At 46.8% G+C, this 19,142-nt stretch overlaps 2 protein-coding genes and 1 non-coding gene across 3 annotated transcripts in view; 1 reads left to right on the top strand and 2 right to left on the bottom strand.

Moving 5' to 3' along the window:
* Positions 1-6,849: 6,849 nt before the first annotated feature.
* On the bottom strand, positions 6,850-11,343 carry LOC119378974 (uncharacterized). Its single transcript, XM_037648090.2, has 3 exons — positions 9,266-11,343; positions 7,526-7,683; positions 6,850-6,984 (listed from the first exon to the last, which is right to left on the bottom strand). Exons 1-3 carry the CDS (start codon positions 11,242-11,244, stop codon positions 6,962-6,964), a joined length of 2,160 nt encoding a protein of 719 aa, XP_037504018.1. The 5' UTR covers positions 11,245-11,343; the 3' UTR covers positions 6,850-6,961.
* Positions 11,344-13,692: 2,349 nt separating this feature from the next.
* Trnat-ugu (transfer RNA threonine (anticodon UGU)) lies at positions 13,693-13,764 on the bottom strand. The gene has a single exon. It is a non-coding gene; the product is annotated as a tRNA-Thr (tRNA).
* Positions 13,765-19,038: 5,274 nt separating this feature from the next.
* The window catches only part of LOC119382850 (protein PTHB1-like), a 40,180-nt gene continuing 40,076 nt past the window's right edge, over positions 19,039-19,142 (top strand). Inside the window, exon 1 of the mRNA XM_037650730.2 lies at positions 19,039-19,068. Coding sequence (XP_037506658.1) covers positions 19,039-19,068 — 30 coding nt within the window. The remainder of the gene's footprint in view (positions 19,069-19,142) is intronic.

The following is a 19,142-nucleotide window of genomic DNA, read 5'->3' as shown; positions in this document are numbered from 1 at the left end:
GGTAGAGGTTCGTAGCCTGAGCCGCAAACGCGTGCGTCCCGCTGGCCTCTGTCTCGCAGGTGCTGCTCTCGCTCCACCAAGGCACGACATTCGCCCGTCGAAATCGCGTCCTTTCTACAACGCATATTGCAGCAGTTTTGTTAGTCGGTGCTCTCGCAATTGAAGCAGTCGGTGGCAGAGAAATCCCGTTCGTGCACGTGGAAGCTGCACTACTCCGATGAGCCGACGCACGCTAACACGAATCCAAAGGCAAAGAACGTAACTGCGTCAAGGGTGCCTCGGCGACGCCAGCGCGGCCAGTCTACCTCTCTGGTATCGAGACGCTTTAACCATGACCTCCGATATCACGTGCAATCTCGGAGTAAGCGTTAGTAAGTGTCGATCGTGAAGCATTACTTCTTTTCACCTCTCACAGACGGCGGCACCGCCCCGCTCCGCCCGCCGCGAAAGAGAAGGTGTGAAAGATATAAGGCGCGTTCGCGCCGTGCCTAGCATCTCCCGAGTTGGCTTAGTCGGTAGAGCGTCGGTCGCTTGCCGTCGCGGCCGCAACGTCGTGGGTTCGATTCCCAGCGGGGTATCTTTTTCTTGGTTTTTTCTTTCTCACCCGTTGGCGTCCATTTTATCAACGTCATATCCGTGACGGATGTACTTGGTGGACCCCGGCATAAAACACTTTCGTGTTAAAACAGAGAATTTGGGGGGGGGGGGGGGGGCGGTACTAGCCATGGCCTGCCCACTACGTTCTTAAGGTTAACTCTCAAGATAGAGACCTTCATTCATGCAGCGGGTTTTGAATGAACACTGCTACAATTTACTTTGCTATGGGCACTGTCTTCTGCAGGAGAGTTGGTACTGTGTTCTCATATAGTACTACGTATAGAATAACAGCTTGAGAGTTCCCTAATGTGAGTTGCCACATGCAAAACAATTAGGGTACTTACGCTTAATACATTGCAAATGAGAAGAAGAGAAACCAAGTAAGGGGCCCCGATTTCTGTCAGTCACAATTATAATGAAGCCGCAGAGTGAAAATGTGTGTTCGTATCTGACCTGTCACCAGTTGTATTCTGCAATTTTTAATTTTGTTTCATTCAGTTGTAAGCAAAAATTAATTTCCCTCATGTGTTTCTTGGTTTGTATTGTCTGCTGGCTTCATTACTATTGCTTTCAGGGTTGCCACTGACTTTCGAGTAAATGTCGCCAAACGACGAGCAAAAAGTCGCCAAAAGTCGCCATTTTTTTACAAATTTCGCCATAAAAGTCGCCATTCTAGATATATGCGTCATACCTAGTAATAAAAATTTTCTCTCACGTATAGCCCCGTAGAATACAGTACCATCTAAGACCCTTAAATTATATTGACATTTCTCAATGCCAGTCGTATGGCCTGCTACACCATGGGAGTGCTTGGTGCTGCTTCTCCGACTAGCCGCAAGATGTGCGTAGTGGCGCAAGGGTGAATGAATGAAACACTCACGATATCCTTCCATCCCTGTCCGCTCGTTTCAAAGGTAGAAGTGTGGTAAACATTGGGCGAAAACTGTGAAAGCGTTGTTTGTAGACAGGTTTACGTACCCTTGTATGAATTAAAAGGATTAAAAGGTCTATTGAAGATAACACGACAGAAGTCTTACAGGAACCGATCATTAGCGAGTCCTACACCTTTTCAGTGTGAACTGATATGACAAAGCACGTCACCGACCCTTTTTCACAGTCCCTTATATCTACACGCGTCAATCCGATACGTTATTTAATGAACAGGTAGGCAATGTAAAATGTTATATAGCAATTGTTTTCATTGCACACGCTCACCGAGAACAGTGGAAAATGCCTCAATAAATATTTTTTTTTATTGCACAAATAGCCGCGTATCCGCCTCTCTCCGCTATTCCAAAACAGTCTTTACCAGCTGAATTGGGGGCACTGCAAAAGTGAATAAGTGGCCAAGCTATTCAGAACAGTTGGAACTTTGGCGAAACAAATGGTTGGAACCTTCAGCCCCTTCAGAAGCGAAACTTTAGAGAAGCTTAAAGCGCCGAAAGCTATTAACTTATAGTCAAACACTGCCCCCTCGTGGTTTACATTTTGCTAGAATGTCTCTGGGGGACGTTGCCGTATCTCCTGCCTCTAGATGAATTGAGGAGATACGCACGAGTTACAGGATGGACATACGAAATGACGCGTAATGTGCACATTCTACTCTTGGGTCTAAAACCAAGAAAAATACAGAGAATGTTGCCGCTCATACGTTGGGAAGACACTGAGCTTAGGATGCATAACTCAGTGGAGACCTAAGCCGAAAATCTCCAAAAATTCGCCATGTCGCCATTCATAATTTTAGGTCGCCACGGGCCCCTCAAATTCGCCAATTTGGCGAAAAGTAGCCACCATTGGCAACCTTGATTGCTTTTACCATACTCACACACACACACGACATTCTGCAAAATTTGGAAGGCTCTCATATGATCAAAAAACTTTTTAACAGTACACATACATACAACCATGAAGTGGAGATTGTACTCTGTGTGACAGAAGTCGTCATGACACAAAACATAAAAAATGCAAATTTCTGCTCGGTTAATGCACAATCATTTTAACGTAATGAATAACTGTAGGTCACAACTACTACAGGCTGAAACTTAAAGGCTTTACATTCTCATACTAAAAGAGAAGGCAGCTTTTTCGCGAATATGTTGTTCTGGGCACATTTGTCCCCAACACTGAAAAATTTTGTCTGGTTTAAATCTGAATTTGTAACCAATAAATTCACTTCTGTTACACAGTACATATCGAGTGTAGCCAGAAATTTTTTTCGGAAGGGGGGGGGGGGGGAGGGGGGTTCAACCATACTTTTTGTATGTTTGTGTGTGCGTTTGTATGTGTGTGTATATATACGCAAGCAAAATTGAAAACTTTCGGGGGCGGGGGGGGAGTTGAACGCACCCTGGCTACGCCCCTGGTGCATATGTACACATGCGTACTGATATTCAGTGGCTGTAGGTGAACAAAATGTGTCGTCCCAGCCGCGGCAGCTCCGTTTTCGATGGAGGCGAAAATGTTTGAGGCCCATGTACTTAGATTTAGGTGCACGTGAGAGAACCCCAGGTGGTCAAAATTTCCGGAGCCTTCCACTACGGCGTATCTCATAATCATATCGTGGTTTTGGGACGTTAAACCCCAGATATTATTATTAAAGGGACCAACAACTGCCCAGAACATGAAATGAGATGACTCCACTGATGGAAAGATTGTCCGTCGCATTGACTCAAACCAACCCTGTCTTTTTCGTGAGAGATAAATTTATATTTTTATTTCTTAATTGAAAGTCGCGAAAAATGACCTGTGGCGCCTCTGGCGGCAAAAACATGAATGATCCGATGAAACTGGCCACATGACCATTGACTGCTGGACGCGGTCGACGATTTGTCTGTTAGTATTGAAATATTGTTCGTTTCTTTATATTAAAAAGTATTACTCCATAAAAATGTACATATAGGCCTGCACTAGTAGTATGCATTAAAGTGGCGCTGCCTTCGCGTGACGTAATGACTTGTTGCGATCGGCGAGCCATCCTTTGCCGCGTGGCGCCGGGACGGCAGCCGCTTCACTGTGCGGCGGTAAGGAAGAGCGCGAAGACGCCCGGCTGATTCTCAGGCGCCAGGAGGTGCATGGTTTCAATTTGCTCGAGACAGCACCATTGTCGCCAGTGCCGGAGCGGAAATGCGACACATGGCGCCTTTGTGCCCCAGGAAAGGCCGCGACGCCGAGTTTCCGCCGAAGGCGGACCTCGGACCACCGCGCTGTGCGTCTCCGGCTGGTAGGTCGTCTACGCTCAAATCAGCGCCAGCTGCCCAGACGCACACCAGTGGATTTGCCTGGCCTGCAGCCGCCGTTCGGCCGCATGGGTGGTCGGCTCGAGCAGCGACATGAGGGACTCATCACAACCCACATGCTGGCGGCATGCTTCCCCCGACGCGACATCGTTGCGAGAACAATGCGCGTGTTTGGGTTGTGTGTGCGTGTGCTGGGGCGGTGCCAGTAAAGTGACCTGCAGGATTCGCCGCCCGATTGGATGGAAACGTCTTCCCCTGTTTCCCTAGGTCTGGCATCTAGGGACCGCCAAGGGGTTAAAAGACGCGAGCGGATGCATGCGAAGGACATTCCGGAACAAGTTGTCTATATGTAAAAAATGTAAATAAACCTCCTGTACGCTTCTTCTGCTCCTCAGTCCGGTCGTTCCCTCCAACAGCAGCTCTTCTTGAGGACGAGGTTTGCGACCGCCTGCCTGGACGCGTGGAAACCAGCGCAATTGCGGGAGAGCCGCCTCCTCTACAAGCTTTCAACAGACTCCATGCTCGTCAGCACGCCTTGAGCAATTTTTCAGCGTGCTCATGCAACCGTGCACGCAGTTTCCAGGTCGCTAAGATTTTGGAGCAACACAGTTTTGCTACCTACGCTTCGTCTCGGAAATGACGCGTGCTGCTACTCGGCGCGGCCCCGCATATGCGTAGTGACGTTTTCGATGACTTGGCTTGGCTCGTGCATCGAGAGTGTTTGGCTCGTGCATCGAGAGTGTTACGACACCGGGACAAGCCACTCATGACACAGGCACAAGCAACCTTGGACGCATGCGCACACAACACGGTACAGATACAGGGAAGGTGTATATAATGCCACATCATGTCATTGTAACAGCTTATTTTCAAAAATAGTTGAAAAGCTCCAAATAAAGGTGTTTAAGCATAGTTACAGGAACTCCTGTGAAAGCAGAACGATAGCTTTCACAAATCGCGAGAAGGGCTGGCGGCATCGCTATCAATTCTCAGTGTTGCTGGAGGAACGCTCCGTCCGTGTTTAGAGACTCTCAGATCGAAAAATACTGCTTGTAAAATAACTACGCACTTTTGGGATTAACTACTGCTGCTACAAACACTGCGAAGGGTGAGCTTTCTGGCGCGCTGTAAAAAAATGGGTCAAGAAAAATCAGTTGTTGGTCCTTTTAAAATGTGTCGTCACTTGGAACATGCATACACACACACAGTATACTGCATTGCATAAAACACAGTTCTACACATAATGAAATATCTTAAGTCTCTGAACTTTCAGCCTTGTCCCAACAAACCAACAACAAATGAAGTCATTACTTTGATGCAATCAACACATTTCACGTAACTGTACATGACAGCAAGCATTATATGATCCCTCAAGTGATAGCAAATTGAAAATGAATTAAAGTGGACAAAAAAAACGGCCAAGATGCTCCTCACTCGCCACCATGGCTATGAGTGGGGCTGGCTAACGCTGCCAGCAATTACACTTACAGAAATACCTAACGAAGTGGACAGGGAAGCGCCTTTCATCGTAGCTTAATTGGTAGAGCATCGGACGCATAATCCGAAGGTTGTGTGTTCGGATCCCACCGATGGAAAGGACTTTTTTTTTGTCCACTTTAATTCAATTTCAATTTTGTCATATTACTACACTACAGTTAATGAGAACAAACAGTTCCCTATGCTTTCCCTCGTTCAATTGTGCCTAACAAAGGAACGAGCCCCTCGAAAAAAATTCCCCTTCCCTCGTTTTTTAGATATTGGAATACGTATCTGCCAACTTTTGAACATTTTGGTCTGAGCACAAATCAATTGCGAAGTATGGACTTTACTGACGACAGATTAGTTCTTGACTCACATCACGGAGCATCGAGTCATTGGCAAGTGAGAAGGTGAAAGATTTAACGGCCACGTCGAGACCATTGCACAGATTTGAAAAGCCCACAATCTATTCCAGCTATCATGCACCGAGCTCCAAGAATAGACAGAACACCTCAAGCTAACAAAGCTCAGTGTGTATCGCTCATAGTACAGTAATGGTGCATTCTCTGATATCCAATTAGTTGATGAGAAGTTATTTACCTTTCTCAATTGTTTTAATCATCAAAATGTTCAGTCAAGGATGTGTCAAAATGAAAAGTTTCGAGTAAGGTATTTGGGTGGACAACTGGGTGTGTTGGTTTTGCATGACCTGAGGTAAAAGGCGCGAAGACGACAAGTGTGTATGTGCCTCTCTCTCCTTGTCTGTTGTTGTCTTCGTGCCTTTTATGTCGAATCAGTAAGGTATATATATCATGCTTATTATTATATATATATATATATATGTATATATATATATATGTATATATATATATATGTATGTATGTATGTATGTATAAGAAAGCCTGTACCACCATAGGTTGGGCAACGCACATTGTAGGAAAGCAATCTTTACAATTACAAAAAGGATCTCTATGCATAGCTGAGCTTTGCAAGCACGATATGGAAGACAAAGGTTTGCCTCCCACAATGAGCCAGGGGGTGGGGTTGGGGAGTTCAACATACCCTGAAATTTCTCAATTCTGCATACACACACACACACACACACACACACACACACACACACACACACATACAAAACATAGAGAATGGTTGAACCCCACCACCTGAAAACACGTTTCTGGCTACGCCCATGGTCTCCCGCCTGTAGCAAGGTAACTAATCGTTTTTTATTATTGTTTTCCTTGTTATATCTCAATAATTCGGTTAATAAAGACAGTTAGTAACCCTTTCTTTGGTTCATGTGGTTGTTTGTGCAGTTTGAAGTCGGGGCTCGTCCGGTCTTTTTGTTCCTTCTTGTGTCATTGTTTTATTGTGCTCTTTGTTCAAGTGCGAACACCTACGAACTCGCCCAAATTTGAGTTCATGTGGTTGCTTTAGAGCAACAAAACTCGTGTAATAAATACCTTGTCATTCAAATGAAAAGCTGTTGCCCATAAAAGTTTAAGCACACTTGAGCAAGCTCTAATGAGCAGCGGTATATTTTGGATGACCAAAACTGCGACTGAAGTTGAACTATTTCATGGCACATTTAATGGCTGTGCTGCAAGATTCTGGCATCCTAAGGGGAATTGCAACAACTCACGTTGAGATCACAGTTCAGCATCACCACCACCTGAAAGTTAAAAAAAAAAAAAAAGAGGCAGAGGAGTGAACAACACAATAAGAATGCAAAAGAAAAGAAACAAATTGTTAGGCACGAAACTTTATTTCCCCTTCTCCCCCTTCCCGTAACCAGAACGTTACAAATTAAGAGAACCTATTCAGTTTGTTGAAAACTGCCTAGAAAGATGCACTTACGGCGCCACCACATTTGGTCCTTCGATAGAATTCCAACGCTACAACATGGAAGGCAATTAAGCGATGGCCACATTATAGCCGCTTTCTGCAGTTGGCAATGTGGACGTAAGAACTTGCATGCAGCGCATACAACAGGGGGTGTCACTGGAGCCAGTGTTTCAACAAGTGGTCTTGCCTTCTTTAAGGCGGCAACAGAAGACAAGACCACTTGCCAAAACGCTGGTTCCAGCGATACCCCCTGTTCAAGGATTTTTTATCTCCTCAAGCCTCCATCTTCTCCTGAACTTCTGCCTTGTTTGGACATATAACATGGGCGATTTTGCTGCTTGAATATCTGAAGTTTATGGGCTGCTTACTGCACACATCATTTGTGTTGTCTTCGCAGAGTGAAGACGCCGCCGTTTGCATGGTTTTACGCATGTTGGAACACGCCGTTGGCTGCTCAGCCGAGGTGTCAACAAAATCAGCACAGATGGAGGCTTGAAACGCCATCATATCAGAAGTGGCTGCAGTGCTGAAAAGAGAAAAATAATGGCAAAACAGATTGTTAGTATGTATACTTGAAAAGAAAAAAAAAAAAAGCACAGTTTCTTGCGAAGGGTGAAACATTGACAGCAATGGCAAATTATTTGAATCTTATGCAAATTTTAAGCAAAGGCTTGTACTTTCATGGGCAATGCAGAAAGCAATAATTTAACTGGAGATGTGTGGCGTAATGTGCCCGCGTACACACGTGAACGGGGTTGACTATAGTTCGATGCAACTTTAGAAGTCAGCTGCATTTCTTCCTCAAAGGCAAATGTACACAATTACAAGAAAATTCGACGACGCAAACCACCGAGAAGAAAAGGCAAAAGAGTGTCATTGCTCGTGACATGCACCAACTAGCCCAACAACAAGTTTTACTAAAGGATGTACACAAGCCTGCACCAATGTATGCGCACTCTTGACTGACGTCATGAGCTGGACGGCAGGTGCCCCCAGATTCAGAGAACATTGTCACGTGCATAAGCGGGAGTCTTTCTTTAGTCACGGAGGCGATTGGCTGCCGCACTTCGGTCATGTGGGCAGAGATTGTCTTAACTTCTTAAGCTGCATCCGACTACAGATCAGTGCAGAGCTCAACACTCTTGTATAGAACGCTGGAGCATAAACGGCGCCTACCGATAAATTGTGGTTTGAGGTAACCGAACTTTAGGCATGCGCATTTACGAATGACGCATGACTAGATGTCTGCTATTTCAAACCAGATGTCACCCATGCAGTCCAAAACGCACTGCTCGAGGGTTCTAGACAAGCATGTCGAGTTCTGTACAAGTGTATGCAGTTACAGTACTGCTGTGAAGATTATTGGTAACGTGGAGCAGGCATCCTCATCTCATATTTTAGTATTCTTGCTACCACTGGCTGTCATGCTACCACTTGCATGACCACATGCTCCGCTTTCATGGATAAGGTTCCAACTTGCCTTTACCATTACTGTTTCACTATACCACATCTCTGAAACTCCGCACATAAGGTGACCTCACTTCAACGCTGAGCATTTGTGAAGACTGCATGCGCAGGGCTGTCTGCCACCTTGGCTTCCCTCGTGCCCCAGGAAATCACGTGACCTCCAATGCACAAGCATCCATGCATGGCATAACACGATGAATGCAGATAAAACTAATGATCGGACAGAATGATGCAGATCTTGGAACGTTTCACAGTGATATCAGTGTGTAACAAATATGTTGTAATGCTTAGCGCAAATTAGAACCGCCGTCTTTCTTAACCCGAAAAATGCCCTCATCAACCTCTTCTGCAATATGTAGACAGCAACAATTGTACTCTAACCATAGGCTGAGCACTTTTGGCAACGTGCTTAAAGGCAATGTTGGGTATAACATAGTTATTATTGTGGCTTTCGCTACAATGAGGCCTAACTCTAGAAGCATGATGGAGAGCATGAGGAAAATCCAAGTGCTCGCCTGTAGAAAAATTGAAGGGAGTTTCGAAGTGACGCCTACAGCATGCTCAGAGTTTAGTTCGAATGTAAGCTCTCGCTCATTGCAATCTGAAAAATCAAACTATTTCTCAACACGATAAATGCTTACCATGGTGCGGCAATGTTGACAAGAGCGGGGTGTATTGTCTTGTCTATGGCGGTAATGTCTGCTTCTTCAGGTAGCCCACCACGGTCAGGCTGGATTGCAGCATTTGGTTTCCAGCCCGGAAATTCAATGTCAGAGTGGACGATGCCGTCTTTGTCAGAAGCAGGATACGCTGTTGGTGGGCAGTCACTTGGCTCCTGCACCTGGCCGACCGTCCTGCGCTGTCCCGCGGTCTGAATGGAGCTCTCATTCAAGCTGCCAGTGTAGATAGCGCCATATGCAGAAGTGGAGTGACATCTCTGGCAGGCGTCGAGGCAGTACTTGAGCGTTGCGAGACCGACGCCTTTTGCGAGCTCCCCGTTGCTCACAGATTCAAGAACGGAAGAAAATATGTCTTCACTGCGATTCACGTGCGGTTTCATGGGGCGTTCACCACTCCACACTAGAGTTGCCAGCCAGAAATCGTGCTCGACTTCAACCGCGTCGACAAAGACGTTGGTATCCTCCTCGGAAGTGGGTTTCTCTGATAACTCGCCGAAATGCTCGACCTTTCTGCCGTGACTGTACACGACGTCGATTAGTACCAATGCAATGGTGCCGTTGCAATGGCACTTTACGTGCCCCAACGTTTCGGAATCAGCGTGAAGGGTGCCTCCGTAGCTCGACAGCTTTCTGTGCCTAGAGAACGCCACACTGACGCACTGGTCAAGGGTGAGACGACCACGTGTGCATTTTTTCCTGGCATTGGTGCAATGCATTTTCTTTTTTTTCTTTTCCTCCATTGGGGCTGTAGTCCCGGTAGGCACACTATAGACATTACTAGACCCATTGTGTTGGGCTGTGTTTGCCACGGCTGCATGGCACTTCTCTTGCTTGCTTGGAAAGTGTTGCTGCGCACTGATGCGTGACTCTTCACGGACACCAGATACCTCAAACGATGTTGCTGTGGGCTTCCGTGAGGTCTCAGGATTGCGGCTCTTCACTGCCGATTTTGGAGGTGTCGTGTAATCTTCAAACACTACACTGTGCGAGTCGTGCTCAACTGTGGTCACCATGGTTGCTTGCCACTTCCCTTGCCTTCTTGGGTTACGGTTTCGCTGCACGTCGAGGCACACCTTGTCGCCAACACTGAATACTTCATGCATCATCTTTGTCGCTTTCAGCAAGGTCTTGGGAACACTAGCCTTTGAAAAGAAGGCCTGCTCTGTACCTTCACTGCCAAAACTAATGACACCGCCCTCGCGATCAAGCGAGTGGATTACGCCAACCTGGTTCAATAGCTGCTCCTTATTATTCGTGTAAGGCACTGCCATGGTGGGAGGCGAACTGTGTGCAGGCCAAGTGCCACCTTCGAGATGTCTCACATGCGCAGCATCGGAATGGATGTTATTTGCATGAGGCACTGCCGTGGTGGGGCGCAAATTATGCGCAGGCTGAGGGACAGCTTCAAGAAGTCGCACACGCGCCGCATTGAAACGGACTGTGGGGCATGAGCCATTCTCTTCTACATCCATGATGATGACATCCCCTACTAGCAGACCGAGTCTGTTTGGGTCATCTGGCCTTCCATGCTCGACGAACATCTTGTGCACAAAAACGAGCGATTTTACAGGATGTTCCATCGTGGCGAACCCATAGCCACTCATCACCTTGGTCATGCAGCCCTTGACATCATGGAAACGTGTGATGGTATTCATCTTCTTGTTGGCAGACAGCGTGTACTTTTTTGACGCGCCTGTAGATGCCTGACAGTCCTTTGAGCGAACATAGACATTGTCATAAGAGTCTATGAAAAAAGCTGTGGGAAAGCGACTAACAACCAACTCTACGGTTTCTCTTGTTGCCGCAAACGGCCCTCTGACGCTTGCCGGAAGTTGGGCAAGCATCTGTATCAGCGTTGTGATAGGCACACCATCTCTCCTGACTGCACTTTGGATGCACGCCAGTGAAGTATGCAGGGCGTCATTATTGAACTCTTCCATGTTGGCAGCAGTCGAATTCCTGCAGCAATTGAAAAATATTTATATTGAGTACAGCCTTGTATAGTAACAACCACAACAAATCATTGTTTTTCAGCTTTGACAAGTGTGAAATACTGCATCAACTGATGAACCCTTAAAGGGCCCCTAAACCACCCTATTGGCACATATATGTTACTATATTGCTGCTATATTATCTTCTAACATTGCCTCAATGTGTCCTCCCAGAATCAAGTTGGAGCAATGTTGCCAATAGACATTGTTCAAACATTAAGGAGACATTGAGCCACATATTTTTACCAATTGCGCAATACTGACTACATCTTGTGTGAATGTTGCCAATGTGTGCACAGGAATTCGAAGATATCTGTGCATGCACTGTGGTCTTTTATCCTGGTAGTTTGCTTTAGTGGGCAACCATCAGCCTCTGTCTCGCAGATTTCGCTAGGAGTAGCAAACAACTTGAGTCGCACCTTACATCAGCCTTACTTTTTTTATTTGCCTTAATACGAACACAGGAATTGTGTCAGAAAGTCACGTGTAACTCTCTGTGCTTTTGCATCTCTGGTTTACCAATGGGAACCACAGCGAAGGTAACGCTTGATTCTCCAGCTGATAAGACTCGTAGCCTTTTCTCACTGCACAGAGCTGATGATCACACGTGCAAACGAATGCAACAGAAAGAGTTCAACTTTATTACAGGATACTTTCAACACAGCCACGAAAAACACACAAAAATGGGGCGCAGGTTAAACTGCAGTTCTGAACGAGCGCGAAGCTCATGTTTAGAACGCTACAGCCCGCAGCTACTTCGATGACTTGGCTTTACTTTCAGACATCGTCTGACTAGCATGGTCTGTGCAGAGAATTCCAAGCTTACTGCAAAAGGTACATGTGGCAGCAGTAAATATATGCTGACGTGGATACAGTTTGGAAATGTTTACTCTGATCATAAGAAGAAACGCAAAATTTCCTATAGCTGCAGCAAGTGATGAACTATTGCTGTCTCATTTAGCCATACATCTGAAAGGGAATCCTTTGCACTTCACCTCATCGCAGCCTATACCAAATATCACACTGCACGTGGCATAGAAAAAAAGGTACGACAGGCATATCAACGCACCCATCGGATTTTTTGCTTCATGAGAACCAATAGAAAAGGTACGGCACGCATATCAACGTACCCACCGCATCTTGTGCTGCATGAGAACCCATTCTAAGCTTCACCTAATGAGCCACTATCTCAACACTTCAGCCCACTTTAGGATTGTCGGGCGCAGAGTTCATGAAGAAAATTGCGAAGCTGAAAACCTACCTCTGTACATGTTCAGAGACTCGCTTTTGTATATGGCGTTCAGTGAAAAGCTCAGAGACTCGCTTTTGTATATGGCGTTCAGTGAAAAGCACTGAGCGCATTCTTCAGTCTTGATCGTTTCGTTTTCACCACCTATAAAAACAACGCAAGCACTCGAACTGCGGGTGATTTTTCCGCTCACCTCGTCGCTTGCATGGCTTTAGTTGCCGATTCGCGTTTAAGAATGAAGTACCATCGCGTTCTATGGGAACCACGCGTGAAGGTTCTCTACTCACCGGTGCAGCGGCGCTTCAAAGCTGGACCTGCGTTTGTGCCGCTAGAGCCGTTAGAGGGGTTAGAGCGGTTAGAGCACAAATGCAGCCGTAAGCTCCGCGAGCCAACGTAGTTCGTGAATAAAAACAAAACTCTTGCCCCCGCTTTCTCATCGCGATATGTGGGAGTAAAAGTGAGGAGGATTTGGAAGATATTGCGCTTCATCTTTTTTTTTTTCGTATATCTCGAATGCACGCCTCAAGAAAAAGAAAAAAAAAGCACGCGCGCAAGTAAGCGAAGTCGGCATACTTCGCGTAGTGATACACCTGCTCAGGAAGCACCGCGGTGCCGGCAGTGATGTTCCGTGCACGAAATTTTCCTTTTTTTCAGGAAATTTTCGACCCTCATTTTAGACGAAAGGGAAAAAGGGAATCTTCGCGATATTACAGGGAATTTCAGGAACGGAAAAATTTCTTTGTAATGTTCAAAGCACTTCTGTTACGAGGCGCCTTCTGGTTCTCCTATCGTTTCCGGCGCATGTAGCACGCAACATCATGGCCTTTGAGATTCGTTCTATTTATTTACACGGAGCGTCTTTTTGTTCACTCCGGGCGTTAGACTGAAAACCCACATGTGCACAATGCATTTACAGCACATGAGCTCCGAGATCGTACATCTCGGAGCTTTAAAACATGGGCTGTTATAACGTTATATGTATATGTAATGAAGGAAAAAAAAGATTACGTTGAAGGGCTCGTTTTCCTTTGTCAGACACAGTATTAATAAGAACTACCAGACACTAATGCCAAAGAAAGTATAAGGGATGTTATTTGTAGTAATTGGAATATAAATGTGAAGAAAGTAAAGTGGACAAAAAGATAACTTGTCGCCGGCAGGGACCGAACCTGCGACCTTCGAATAACACGTCCGATGCTCTACCACTGAGCTACAGCGGCGGTCACCCCCCAACCACTTTGGAGGGCACGGCATATGTGTGCATTTAAACCTAGGAGTGTTAGCGCCGATCGCAGCCATGGCTGTTATATATTACTGTTATGTTATAATGTTATATTACTGTCTTTGTGCAGGGAAATATGCGGGAATTTTTGGCGATGCATGCGGGGAAAAATGCATGAAATAGGGAATTTCCGTGCCTCGGAAAGGGAATTCTTCCGTGCGCGACGGAACATCGCTGGGTGCCGGCGTCCGCGGTTCCGGCGGCTCCGGCTCCGGCGCAGCAAAGTAGCCTCGGCCACCTCGGCTCCACAGCATCCGCAGCTCGACAATTCTCAGGTAGTAATAGAATGAGCGGTGCGCGCCATCAGTCATTTGGGGATCTAAACCTTAATATGCCGAAGGGACGCTTTGACTCTTTACCGCATGTTTGTGCTGGAACGTACAGCTCTTTGAATTAGGACCTATAAAACTTTGTGATGATTTGGTAAATTCTATTGATGAAAAGGTGATCGATGAAACCGAAGACATTACCCATAACTATATGTGCTGTGTACGCGATACCCCATCACATTCATGCAACGTATTGCATGAATTCATCACATTCATGCAATATTTCGTTGTCACATTCCAGCTCTATACTTTAACGTTCCGTCAACCTGAAGGTGCCCAATGTTACTCAGCACAGGACGACATTATCAACCTCGCTTCAACATTACAGCAGCAATATGGGGTACTAGAGCACCCAGAGGTCGAAATTTAGTTGTGGTGTAGTATCTTGCAGTTGTCGCGAGTCTACAGCGAACACGACAGCCGTGAGAACTTATCGAAACGGTGCCGTAATATCGGAGCACGCGTTTAATGATTCAAAAGAGGCCCATGCAAAAAAGGAGAGGCCCACGCATGATGTCCATCGGCTCGTCTCTTGATCGTGCTAGGTCTCGTCACCGTGCGACGAGGAAGATCGGCGAGCGCGCGTATCTGCGTGCAGACAAACAGGTTCTTATTGTGGATGACATGAACAGACAAGAATGGTGACGTCACGACGAACGCTGAGGATTACCGGGATTACCGAAAGGCCCGAGGAGAAGGGATTGTTTTTTAAAGGGACACTAAAGAGCAAAACGATTTTTCTCGCATTAGTAAAGTAGTCTTCCACGATACCAAAAACACCACGCTTGCTGCGAGAAGACGCTTAATAAGCGAGAAAACGCGCAAAAAGAAAATACAGGGGGCGACGCCACCTTGGACTTCCCGCACCATTTGCCGTGACGTCACATATTTTTTACGGCGCCTGCTTGGGCCTACGTAGTTCCTAATCGGTTAAATCGAAGTACATTGTCCTCTGAGGGGGCCAGAGAGTTGACATAACGAGTTTGTGGAAATTTCGTCGAGCCAGTGGCGCCAAAATACGTTAAATGCTCTTTGAAGTCTTTTACGTCACGAATTACAAAGTTCGGCGCGCAATTTAAAAATGAGACTTTGAACTTGGTTTCCTCCTCTAAATAAATAGACCTATGGTAGTGAAATAAACTACACAAGAGTTCTCCGAGCACACTTTATCAATCTAAACCAATTCATTGTTTCTCTTTAGTGCCTCGCCCGCGGCTCGTAGCGCTGCCGCGTTTGGCATTTTTTTTGGTGACGGCATTCTAGAACTCGATGCGCGCGTTTACATGAAATGCTAAAGAATTACCGGAGAAGGGCCCTTTAACGTGCACTGCAAGTGGCTACATTTCTTATATTTCATTTCTACCACATTTCTTATATTTCATTTTAGTTTTTAACGTTTTAGATCTTTTTTATCTTTCTTGCAGTGTGGCTGCCTTGGCTTCTCTGGCTTCAACGTGTTTGCCTGTTGGTTTTAGGATCAATTATACTTTTCACTTCTTTCATATCGGGGGCGTACTTCGTGGCGTAAGAGTTTTCGACTGCGCGGTTACCTTCGGTTGATTGTCTTTTCGGCAAGCAATTGTCACGTGGTTTTCATCGCTTCTTCTTCATGTTATCTATCTTTCTGTTGCTTCGACGCGTGCCTAGAAAAAGGCCCTGCGTTCGAAGTAATAAATCAGTTGTGAGTTCAGCGCTGTGTGTGTGTCCTTATCCTAAAGGTGACGTGACATGACAAGAACTTTATTGGGGTCCTGAGGAACTCGAATCTGGGGAGCCGGAGGCCCCCAGATCAAGTTGGTGGCTCCGCCCACGATGAACCCGTTCGTATCCCACTCCTCGGTCCCTTAATAGGATAGACCCCGACCACTTGCAGTCGTTCCCCGAATGCGGCCATGGCTCACGTTCAGGGGCGTAGCCAAGGGGGGGGGGGGGGGTTGGGGGGGTTCAAACCCCCCCCCCGAAATTTTTCAGTTTTGCTTGCGTATATATACACGCACACATACAAACGCACGCACGAACATACATAAAGTATGGTTGAACCCCCCCGAAAAAAATTTCTGGCTACGCCCCTGCTCACGTTCTTTCGACCACATGCTCTGGCTGTGCTCAACCCTTAATGCCTCTCCACCCTTCACGAAGGAGCAATGGGAGGAATCCCGGAAGAGCAGCGATCTCCACACCCAACTCCAGGCCGTCCAGAGGGCCCACGACATCGCGACGGAACTTCGACTTCCTTCCTAAATGTCCCGTCTCTTTTTTTTTTTTGCCACACGTGACTGAGGGAAAGGATTTCATGACGTACGCGACAGGCGTCTTGAGTTGTTCATGTCATGACGAGTGAATCGTATTCATCATACACCGATGCCAATTTTGGTATAACACAAATTATGGAGACGACCAGGAGAACGCCCAGACATAGGCGGCTAGATGGATGGATGGATGGACGGACGGACGGATGGATGGATCCCTCCACTACGGCATCTCTCATAATCATATCGTGGTTTTGGGACGTTATACTCCAACAGTTATTATTAGGGCCAAGGTCCTATTTCGTCAAGAGCCTTGGTGGCCGCATTTTCGATGGAGGTGAAAGTGCTTGAGGCCCGTGTACTTAGATTTAGGCGCACGTTAAATAACCTCAGGTGGTCGAAATTTCCGGAGCACTCCACTACGGCGTCCCTCATAATCATATCGTGGTTTTAGGACGTACCCTAACAACTATTACTATTTCGTCAAGACGGGAGACGATAGGATGCAAAACCGCCAGCTCTTTCAGAAGAGTATCTCCACCACGAACCACCAGAAGACAAGTTGAGCGACAACTGTGACATCTCCTGAAGCACACCCGTCGTCAGCGAACGTGGCACCGCAAGCGACATCTCAGCGGCAAGTTAGGTCACCCGAACGCTTATTCTACACGGGAAACTTTCAACAGATCAGCAAGGGACTGTGAAGTGTTTTTTTAAAGCGAACTATACTTGTTGAGAAGGGGGTGTATCATAATTGCTTGTGCGCGCATTTACCTTTTGAGCACAGACGTGCCGATGTTTGATTTTTACTTACTTCCTTCCCTTCACTTTCACTCTAACCTTCTCGCCCAATGTCGCTTTAAATATGATGCAACGATTAGGGGGTTGTTCCCCTTGACACGAGCTGGCGTCCTTCACTCGGTCAGTCGTCATGACTGATACAGTTGATATGCTGGCAGCTCCGAGCAGACACCACTACCGTAACGAAGGTGCGTTTTCTCGGTCACATAATTACAGAAATCGCGCAGTCACAATATTCACGTCCTGGAAATGTGGTCATTCACCATCGACACGCACGTAGCGCTCGCGCAAACAGCATCGTCCTCGACGACCTGCTCGGTCCCGCAAAGGTGCCCGATCAACCGCTCTCCTCTGGCACGGCCGCTACATTAAAAAAAAAAAAAAACAAAAAAAAACAGGTGCGGCCTGCTGCGTGGCGCCGAAACGGCGTCTGGGGCCTAGTTTTCCTTGAGCCCGCACTGGCGCCACCACACTGGTAAGTCAGCCGAGGTAGAGTGTACTAGAAAGTACACTCTGCCGAGGAGAAGTTAGCAAAGGTAGTAATGGTGAACAAGGAAGCAAGCGACAGCGGGAACAGCGGGGCATCGACCCCCACAGTGGTAGACGCGAAGGGGGAAACAGGTTTGGAAAAGACAGGTGCAAGGGTCACAGGACCCAGCTTCCGAGAAGTAGTTTTGGGAAGAGGAGGGGACAAAGCAGCAGTGGCACGCGCTAGTAACCGAGGCAGTGGCCAGGTGCGGGACAGTCCAGCAGAAAAGTCGGAGCACGTGATAATCGCCGGGGACTCGAATTTAGTTAGATGCGCAGAAGCAGTCAAGGAAAGGGTGAGAGGCGACAAACGAGTTTTAATAGGGAAGTTCCCGGGACATGGGCTGGGATCAGTGATGAGACAAGCTAGCACAAAACTCGCAACTAAGACTAATGGACGTAACCTCGTGATAATCGCGGGAGGTCTAAACGACGTCTTGAACGAAGAATCAGCCGAACTAGCGACCACATTGACGAAAGGGGTCGATGACATGCGTGCCATTTCCCCTCAGGTGCAGATAGTGGTATGCACAATACCGGAGGTACCGGTGCGTGACTGCAACCTGCAAAGAACGGTTGTCGACGCAAACAAAGATATGGCAGATGAGTCGAGAGAAAGGCATCGAGGTAGTGGAAATAAACAGAGAGGTGCACAGGTGGGGTGGTTTTCGAAGAGACGGAATACACTTCGATGAGGTGGGTTGGCGACTTGCAGGACGCGCAGTAGCTTTTTAGGGGGGCACGCGGGCCCTTCGGTGCCCAGGGTAGCTTGTAATGAGGAAAACAACCAAGGGGACTCTTTGACAGGCAGTATAGCGAAGATCCAGAGAAAAAATAAAAGAAGGGAGAAGGCGCGTACGTGTTGCGACTATAGTTACATTAACATGCAGGGTGGCAGAAAAAAGGCAAAATGGTTAGAGATTGAGGAACAGTTAAACAAGGAACAGATAGGTGTTTATGCGGTTACAGAAACACACCTTAGAGACTTGGAAGAGCCACCACATATTGACAATTATATTTGGGAAGGATGTAACAGGATCACATCAGAAAGGAGAGGTGGGGGTGTTGGAATGCTAATTCATAGCAGAACAAAATGGTATAGAGTGAAACAAACGTGTTCAGAGCACATATGGGTTTCGGGCACAGTAGGTGGAAAGAAAACGTGGCTAGGTGTAGCTTACTTGTGGACGGGGAATAACTGCAGAGAAAAGAGTCTGGAGATAGTGAAATTCATAAGCACCGATATTAAAGAATTTGGTCATGATGCCGAAATAATCCTTCTAGGGGACATGAACGCTCACATCCATGACCTTGACGAACATTCAGACACCAATGGCAAGTTATTGCTAGATCTCTGCGAGCAACATAGTCTTGAGATAGTTAACGTGGGGCCTAAGTGTGAGGGGCAG

Source organism: Rhipicephalus sanguineus, chromosome 1, assembly GCF_013339695.2.
Source record: "Rhipicephalus sanguineus isolate Rsan-2018 chromosome 1, BIME_Rsan_1.4, whole genome shotgun sequence".
Taxonomy (NCBI): Eukaryota; Metazoa; Arthropoda; class Arachnida; order Ixodida; family Ixodidae; genus Rhipicephalus; species Rhipicephalus sanguineus.
This window is presented reverse-complemented; position numbering and strand designations above follow the sequence as displayed.

Excerpts from the sequence above, each read along its gene's own strand:
- LOC119378974 (XM_037648090.2), bottom strand. The coding sequence starts at position 11,244 with ATGGAAGAGTTCAATAATGACGCCCTGCATACTTCACTGGCGTGCATC. Across the intron at positions 7,684-9,265 it reads GTCAACATTGCCGCACCATG|CACTGCAGCCACTTCTGATA; the intron begins GTAAGCATTTAT and ends TTCTCTTTTCAG. Across the intron at positions 6,985-7,525 it reads CAACACAAATGATGTGTGCA|GTGGTGGTGATGCTGAACTG; the intron begins GTAAGCAGCCCA and ends TTTAACTTTCAG.